The sequence below is a fragment of the Punica granatum genome, chromosome 3 (assembly GCF_007655135.1).
Source record: "Punica granatum isolate Tunisia-2019 chromosome 3, ASM765513v2, whole genome shotgun sequence".
NCBI classification, from domain to species: Eukaryota; Viridiplantae; Streptophyta; class Magnoliopsida; order Myrtales; family Lythraceae; genus Punica; species Punica granatum.
In genome coordinates this window covers 36382204-36391154 of record NC_045129.1, presented here as the reverse complement: position 1 = coordinate 36391154, position 8951 = coordinate 36382204, and the positions used below count along the sequence as shown (strand labels likewise).

At 37.7% G+C, this 8951-nt stretch overlaps 1 protein-coding gene across 3 annotated transcripts; it reads right to left on the bottom strand.

The window, feature by feature from the left end:
* Nucleotides 1-1790: 1790 nt before the first annotated feature.
* LOC116199867 (putative protein tag-278) lies at nucleotides 1791-5921 on the bottom strand. Of its 3 annotated transcripts, none has more exons than XM_031530434.1 (14): nucleotides 5771-5921; nucleotides 5653-5697; nucleotides 5480-5581; nucleotides 5297-5407; nucleotides 4959-5133; nucleotides 4809-4865; nucleotides 4495-4631; nucleotides 4346-4405; nucleotides 4181-4258; nucleotides 3703-3773; nucleotides 3048-3133; nucleotides 2703-2779; nucleotides 2533-2619; nucleotides 1791-2394 (listed from the first exon to the last, which is right to left on the bottom strand). In XM_031530434.1, exons 1-14 carry the CDS (start codon nucleotides 5840-5842, stop codon nucleotides 2323-2325), a joined length of 1230 nt encoding a protein of 409 aa, XP_031386294.1. In that variant the 5' UTR covers nucleotides 5843-5921; the 3' UTR covers nucleotides 1791-2322. The 3 variants fall into 3 exon arrangements, with proteins under 3 accessions (XP_031386294.1, XP_031386295.1, XP_031386293.1); XM_031530435.1 differs by having other exon boundaries at nucleotides 5480-5578; XM_031530433.1 differs by lacking the exon at nucleotides 5653-5697 and having other exon boundaries at nucleotides 5480-5600; nucleotides 5771-5913.
* Between the last annotated feature and the right edge of the window lie 3030 nt (nucleotides 5922-8951).

The window sequence follows — 8951 nt, the reverse complement described above, 5'->3', positions numbered from 1 at the left end:
CACATGATAAAGGTATATAAAATTGAGGAAGGGGATTTAACGCAGTGATATAAAACGTTGATTCTCAATCAAGAAGTTTTAAGTTCGATTCTTATTAATGAGACTTATATATTCCTTTATTTCACTTTACTTTTTTAATAATATTATTAAACTCATGAATTTCTCATATAACTGAAAATATATATATATATATATATATATATATATTCCTTCATTTAACAAAGTAACATGATAGGACCATATAATAATTAGTTTTGAGATACGGTGAAACGGTGCATCGAATGAGAGGCCACCGGGGAGAGTAACTCTTTGTTATTTATTTATTTAATTTTCAGGGTAAAGTATCATTTTCTCATTTAATGCTTCATCTAATATCGTAATCGGCCCGATTTTTGAAACCGGATCTCTCATTCTACTCAATGTCAAACTGACGTTCTCAACAAACTGAGGACTAGTTGTAAGAGCTAGCTCATCCTCACTGGATCTGGTCCTCTATCAATATCTTCGTCTAAAACTATGCAAGTCAAGGCACAAGGAGTGCAATGGCGTGATGTCGCCCTCATCTTCCCCTCGCCTATCACCAACGGTATGCGGAGAGTTTTACACTCAACGGTAATAACTGATTATATCGATTACCACTCGTTATGGACTGAATCAAATAAATTATTTAGATATCGTATTGTCAAAAACTGTATAAATAGAGAGAGGGAGAGGAGCTCGGGCATCGTACCGTATCGGTTTGAATTTTATGAAAGCTAACATAGGGTAGGGTAGATTAGAACATGTAAAGGTCAAAAGGACCAATAAATTTCACCTGAGTGTCAGCGCCTCCGCTCCGTTACCGTTGCTTCGCCGGGAAGCCGCATGAGATTCAGGACTTGGGGAGGGCGCAGACTGACTGCACAAACGTGGGCCCCTCACCCATAAGAAAGAAAGGCCCCGAGTACGACAAACACCTCGGAGACCGCTAATTTTGTATTTTTTTTATCCGAAGTGTTTAGAATTCGATCAACTAATTCGTGGGGTCCGCGAACTCTCAGCGGCGCACAGAATGAATTATTACGTCAAAAATGTTCTGATGACTTTAAGAGATTTCGAACTCGAATCGAATGAATACTTACGGTGCGTTTGATTTCAGAATTAAAGTTTTGAATTTGTAACTTTGATTTTGATTATGGAAAAAGGCAAAAAAATATAGAGTCTGTGGATCCTACCAGTTTTATTGTGTAGTGTATTGAGTGGTATATGAAATTGTATATTGAATAATATATGAGATCCACCAGTTTCACTTTAAAAAAGTATTTTTGTTGTGTAGTATATTAAATTAAAATTAAAATTAAAATTTTAAATCGTCACTCCGAAAACCAAACAGTGCATTAAGTTTCCCTTTATCCCTAAATCAAACTCTTTAGAGTTTACACCGCTAATTTTGTTACCCTTGTCGTGTTTGTAATTCTTCGACCATCCATCATAAACATAAAATAAACGGTAAAATATATATGTATATATATATATTTTTTTCTTTACCATAATTTCCAACAAGCAGCCGTGATGAATTGATGCCTAATATCCTTCATGGACTATTCCAAATGCCAAAAAATTCAAAAACTTTCTTGGATTTTGAAATACTAAAAATAATCAATGGAATTTATCACATTTCGTTATCTCTAGCTTAGTCGGTCTTTTCTTAATCTCCCTACGGATACATTAACTCTTGATTGGATGGTTCAGGGTGATCAGTGGATTGTTCTGAATAAAAGCCGGAAAAAGTTCTTCCCAAACATGGAGCATTAAGCATATCATCATCATATGCACGAAAGAAAAGCTATTCCATTCGATATATACATGTGAAGTGACACAAGGAACCAACAAGAACAATTATATTGAGTTCCAATACCGGCTCCTATCATTTTTACAGTCTATGTCACTGACATAATATACTTGGCTTGGCTCGAGTAATTCGGCGATAATACTCCGAGTTTACATGACCAGTAGAGGGTCAATAGGAGACGGTATCATCGACTGTTGTTCTAGCACAAATACTACCCCAAACCTATGGGCTTGGTAATTCATCCTAACACCATTGCAGAGCGGGTCGCTTTATTGGGCCTCACGCTCATTACCCGTAAGCCCTTTACGCAAGCTAACGATACAAACTGGAAGATCCATTTTCCCCGGGTAGATTGTAGAACCATTGCAGTTCATGTTCGTGTTCTCAATGAACATTTCAGAGAAGTTCCATAAACTTCGGTCCGAAAACGGCCTTTTACGACTTTTCGCATGATCAGAATTAATAAACAATAAAAAGGTGGAATAAGGACCTTAGCCTTCAGCATTTTCTACTCGTGCCGTCGAGCATTCAGATTCCAAATGTTGTAGAGAGTTGCCACTTTCCTGCAAATAAATGAATGGCGTTAGAACATGAATTTGTTAATTCGTTTAAAATTACATAATTTCCAACTTTTGGATTCTATAAAGCAGAGATAGGACCAACGGTTAGGACTCGCGGGACTAATTACGAGATAGGCATACCTTCCCATCATGAATAGACACACTTTGAGCATGACCTGCCCCCAGAGGTTCAAAACAAGCAGCAGATTGTGAAGGCGACCGGGCAAACTGCCATTCATCATAAGAAAATTGTCTTTCAACAGGACTATTAGAATCTTAAGCTGCAAATGATGGGGTAATGAGCCTCTTGCCTCAGAAGCACAGGTTGCGGACATGTTTTCCTGAAAGTTGTCGCCTATTGGTTTCTGCTTCTGCGATATCGATGATTCTGCATCCAAAAGGATCATGTTCAGAGCACCACAGAAATTTTAAGATGATTTTATCAATATTGAAGCTATTTTAGATACATGATAGCCCCCTAGTCATCAATGGACGAAAACCCAAGAGCGGGAAAGATTAATTATGAAGATTTCAGAGTACTGGCAACTGTTACTTTGCAGAAGTTGTAAGAATAAGGGGCATTATACACAGAAGATCAGTATTCATTGTAAGCCGATAGCAGCGGAGACATTAGCATCTAGGAAATTGGGCTAAACCTGAATTGGTTGCAGCATCTCTCCTGCAATTTCCATTTGGAGATCCTTCGCCCGTGATAAGAAGGTCATTCTCCTCGCAAGGATCTCTACATAATGGGAGTATGACCATCAAAGAAATGCTCAGGTCATTTCGTATACATGTGATCATATTAATTACCCCGTAGAATAATTCCTTTCAAAAACTTCTCGTCAATAAATACTGTGTACTACCCTGTACACATTATGCATATCAGAAATTGATTAGTTCTTTTGAGGCAAGAAATTGAACGGCTGAGTCTCCTTACTCAGTTGTAGAGTTGAACTTCAGATGCCCAAAAGGACCGAAAGAAAAATTTGTTAGATTTCTGAACCTCCAAACAAAAGGGTCCAGTCCCGCAACATATATAATCTTTCCATAAATGACATAGAATTGCCATGTTTTAGTTATGCATTATATAGTTATCTCGTTGCGGTCAATTATGCTGCAAACGAATTTAATTAAATATTATTTGTATTGATTTCTCTATCCATAGAGCACATGCCGATGCCAGTGAATGTTCTTTTGAATAATTTATTGTTACACACAGTAAGCTGACTCGGGAAAACGCAACCGAGTGGCAGTGAAGATATTGAGGTTTTGAAACTAATCAGAAGGCTGCTGTGAACTTGATCATACCCGTTTCTTTCATCAGCAACCAGATAAAATCCTTGCTGATTTCCCAGAGCCGAGGCGAATTTTCTTTTTTCCTGAGTAGAGGTTCAAATGTCCAACAGAAGAATGAGATGAGGGATGCTGACATTGTTGACAGGAAGATGCTATAGAACAGAGGAGAAGGAAATGATTAATGAGTTAAGAGACAATTTGCCTTACGAGAAACTTTTTAAAGACTTATCAACAGATGAATTTAAGACTATGCAATGAACATATCAATGATCAAACAGATCAAACCATATTGACTACCGATGTTTAGAATTGATTAATTTGCCTTCATTAACCATTAGGACAAAGAAAATTTCCAAAATGTAAAAATGGTTAAACATACAAAGTATCATCGAGTCGTCATCACAGCGTGCGACATGAACCTATATCATGGACTTTCTATGTGAAAGGTATTTCAAAAGCGGCATTTGCTGAAAATTAGAAGAGCACTAACCTTCTCATTCATATTTGTGAATGTATCATGAACCTTCTGTAGTACACTAGCCAGACTTCCTAGTTCAAAAAGCAGGCCCTATATAGGAATCATTAAGGAGGCTAATTCAGATAGTACCATAGTTAGAATCAACAGTCAGCAAACAATGACGAATCACAATAAGACCTTTTTTTCAGAAAGTAAATTCTGTACAGCCTCATCCTTTGCTGATAGAGTTCGCTGGAGGTGAGATAGGTTAAGATGGAACGACCGCGACAAATGTCCCTTCCATTTAAATTAGCAGGCTCAAAATCAATATTTCGATTCAAGGATATCTCTTCAACACGACTCTGGTACTTATTGCCAATTTTTGATGCCTCAAGCTGTGCTTCAAGTTCCGAAATGATCCTATCCTTCCTCTGTAACTCTCCGTCATCTCTTCTCATCTTGTTTTCCAAATCGCGAATCTTTTCTGTGAGAAATTAATAATGTGCTATCAAATGCGATTAAAACTTGGTTTTCGCGCGGGATGGACGTGGAAAACAAGCATTACTAATGCAAGTGACAAAAGTTTAATCTGTTGATATCATGTGTGCAAAGTAAACTAGAAATTGGGAAATCCCATTAGCTAAGGAAAGTATAAATTTACCTATAAAGACTTCTTCGAATGCAGAGACCTTGTCCATTTTGCTTCTTAAGCTGGATGCTGTGAGTGACAAACGAGTTCAGCACCGGGAATGGCACCTTCCCATCTCGATAGGAGATAAAATTTTGTAATCCATAATAGTATCAGACATGCCTAACTCCTCTTTCTCACTCACAACGTGCTTCACATTATCCACGACTTGCTTGACCGAAAGCGCCTCCTTTTCTATTGAATCGAATAGAAGAAGATGAGAATTTATTTTTTCCGATAGCATTGCAAGCTTCCTATCCCTAGTCTCAATGGCACGCCTCATTTCGCAAGTCGATTCCTGCATATCAATGCGATATCGGTTCTTTGTGATTTTGTTGATGTGCGGTCCAAAACCGCTAAAGAAGACTAAGAACCATCAATCAGACTATTTCCAGTGGCATAGTCATCAATTTGCAAGTGCTCTGCTTAAATAGGAAGGACTTGCACTGATGGAAAAAAACCTCATAAGCATAGATAAAATCATCCCGTGACTGCACTAAACCCTGTATGGTCGCGTTCAGCTCCTTCTGCTTGTTCTCGAGCAACACATTCTCATCCTGAAGATGACCAATCTGCAGCACGCGGCAACAATTTCACATCCTAAAGCTCGATTTTACAAGAGAAATCAGATAAAAATCCCGGACCTGCCTCTCGAGCTTCCGCCGAATCTCATCGGAAGACGCCAACTCCGCCTGCAATTCCTGGACCCTCCTGCCGTACTCCTCCTCGGTTTGCTTTTGCTTCTGCTGCGGATTGATAACATCACTGCCGAGTGTCAAAAAGAAATTCACAGTCGATGAGTGGCACGGAATTCGACCTGAGACAGGATGTAGAGCTGCTCGTTTGCCGACCGCTCTCTCTCCTGCAATCCGAGGACGATCACGATCAGAAAGAGAGAGAGAGAGAGAGAGAGAGAGAATGCGAAAGAGATTCACCCGGAGATCGCGAGCTTCGGAGACGAGCGCTCGAAGCTGGAGCTTGAACTTGGAGAGCTTGAGCAGCTCCATATGGATCGGTGTTTCCCGCCGGAAATGAAATGACCGTTCTGCTCAGCTGCGTTCATTTATTACGCCGGACCGGAGAGAGGAAGAGACGGAACCGGTAAGACGACGACGTCGTTTTACTTAAGTTTCAGCTGCCTCTACGGCGACGTCGTTTGATCAACTTTGGGCCGATTTTTTTTTCCCGCTCCGCTGAACCAGCGGCCCGTTTGAATCTCTCACGAGCCCAATATCACTTGCAAAGATAGTCTCTTATATGAATATGAATATATTCTTCGACACTGTATAGTGTGTATGTTGCCCTCTTTTTCTTCTTTCGAAGGGCATCATAACGCTCGGTTTGTCTCCGCTGAATGGCTTTCCAAGTAAGTCCATCGGAACTTAATTTTTTCGTTGCTTGATCTGATAAAGACGCTAAAAGTTTGCAACATTGATTTTTCATCAGTTGAAAAAAGTCAATTGATTTCTGAAAAATTCAAAATTTACAAAGGGATCATGGAACTGTTATTGACCATTCTAGCCCTTTGCTCTTGCTACTATTGCTATTGGCAGTTGTGATGGCAGTTTCATGTCCTGAACTCGGTTGATCCTCGAAATCGACAGTGGAAATCGAATTCAAGGCAATAACCTTACTTTGGCTTATTTATTTAATGCCTTTCATATTGGATGGATGAGTCTAGAGAGAGTGAAGAAGAGTCACAAAGAAGGAGAAGGAGAAGGAGATGATTATTATTATTATTATTATTAATGAAGAAAAGGCACATGTTACCCACCAAAGTGTCCTACAAGACAGTGCAAGCTGAGATATGTCTCCTTTGTCTTCCAAATTTTCGACTTGGACAAGACTCTACAGCTCATCTCTCATTCTCCACCCAAAAAGAAGAAAAAATTACAAATAAATTTATATTTGTCTCTGTAAGTATAATTATTGTTCAAGATTCCATATTATTTCCACAAAAATTAAAATGTAAAATAAAATAAATAAATGAAAATGCCCTCTAAAAGGGGTCCTCATCTTATCTCCCCTAAATAATTGCCCTTCCGGGGGTCCATTTATTGAATTAATGGGGGCAACAGTCCTAATGAAGGAGTCTGTACTGCTATAGTTGTAAACCCAGTTCGATCAATCAGATAATGATTATTCGTCAAAAGGCCCCACCTCGAATGCCCCTACAGAATGAAAAAGAGAAACGAATAATGCCATCTATTATTTAACAGTCATCAATATATATATATATATATATATATATCGATCGTCCCCCGTCAGTACTCCCATGTACTTAGCAATATGATGTAAATAATCCTGTATGGTATGTACAAGGAGTAAGAAATCGAGTCATATATGTATTATTATTTACTATTGATGGCGAAAGCTGCCTTGCGAGTCTTTATTTTCAGTCACGGGCTTAAAATCCTTTTTCTTTTTTCTTTAAATATCAAAAGCGTTCATCAAATTTACCTTTTCGACTGAGAGCAAATATACTAAAATGAATTTTTTTAAAAAAAGGCAATAGACATCTTTAAAATGATCAAAAAATATATTTGTTTATATATTTTTTCGAAGTTTACATGTCTAAATTGTTTTTAAAATTTCTTAATTTCAGACGATCGCATATATTATTATATTGCACACTCGAAATGAAAAGGAAATGTATATCTTTTTTTCAGTGGGAAAAAATACATATTTTTTTAAGTACATATATTATACAGCAGGGATTTACTTATATACATGCGTACGTACGAACATACATGCATAAATACATAAATGGATGGATCTAACGAGGTTCCAGCAAGCTCTTATGATTCATGGGAGAATTAATAATGATAATTGATGATTTGATCCGAATATAGAATTAGGACGGTCCACGCCAACTGGGCAATTGTTGGATCTTGTCGTGGCAGGCTAAAGCATTTTTTTTTTTTACAGCCTTTTGCATTAATTAAAGAAAAGACTGTCACTTTATTAATTAGAACCCCACCCAAACCAAAAAATAATAATAATAAATAAAGACTTCGCGCTCGCACAGTCATTAACGCGTTCAGCTCCCTTCCTTTTTTCTTTTATTTTTTTTTTATATAAGATGATGAGTTAAAATAGTAAATTTCATTTACGGTTGGAAACCGAGCTGACTCGTCAATAATAACAAGTGACGATGGTAACATTTTAAATTTCTTCTATCAAAATAGTCCTTCCCCGCATAGCCACAAAGATCCCGCTCGAGGTGGCCTTGATTCCGTCTGCCCTGGCCCCTTAATGACCGCCTTGATCTTTCCTCTCGACTCCTTGTTAGGTACCAAAATGTTTTGGGGATCAAATGACTAGCTTTCGGCTATATATTTAAGTTACTATTCAATTTTTTCGATGTGAACCATGATGTCCGAAAGTCCAATTGGATCACGACTATTCCAGTCAAGCTGGGTCAGTCTCACTAAGGGATAAAACTTTTTTAGCATGGATTCATAGACTCGAACTAAAAACTTTGCTTAAGTAGGACAAATGCCAAATCGCTTGAACCAACCTCCGTTAGTAAGTTATTGTTAATTTGTTATAGACCGATCTTATACCATCTATTGATAACTACTTGTGGCATGAGGTGGTAGGTTCCAAGCCACAGCTCGGCCAAATTTTGTTATGAGAAGAAATTGATTGTTAAAAAGAACTTATAAAATTTATATATAAGTATATTTTGTGATATTTGAAACATTATGACGTAATTTTGAAGAGATCAGTGTATCCCCATATAGATACAGAAAATACATCTCATGCGTTCAGGAATAGACCAGAAAATTGAAGATTAAGGTGCGAGCGCATACATAGCTATAGTTGTATAATTGGGAATCGATTCGGCATGTCGCTTATTACATAGTAGTTGCTTTAAAACACTTGATCAGTCGACTCCGAGTTTTCATTGATCAAAAGATATGCATATTCGTATATTCGCTTTTTTTAATGAAATTTAAATATCCCCAAATATAATCATATGCCTGAAACAAAAAGAGACACTTTCCATTGCAAGTCTTTTTCAAGGAAAACGTGTTCTTCCTAACTACATGTCATCTTTTCCTACTTGGAAAACGAATCCCATGATATATAAAACGATCCAAGATCAGGCAA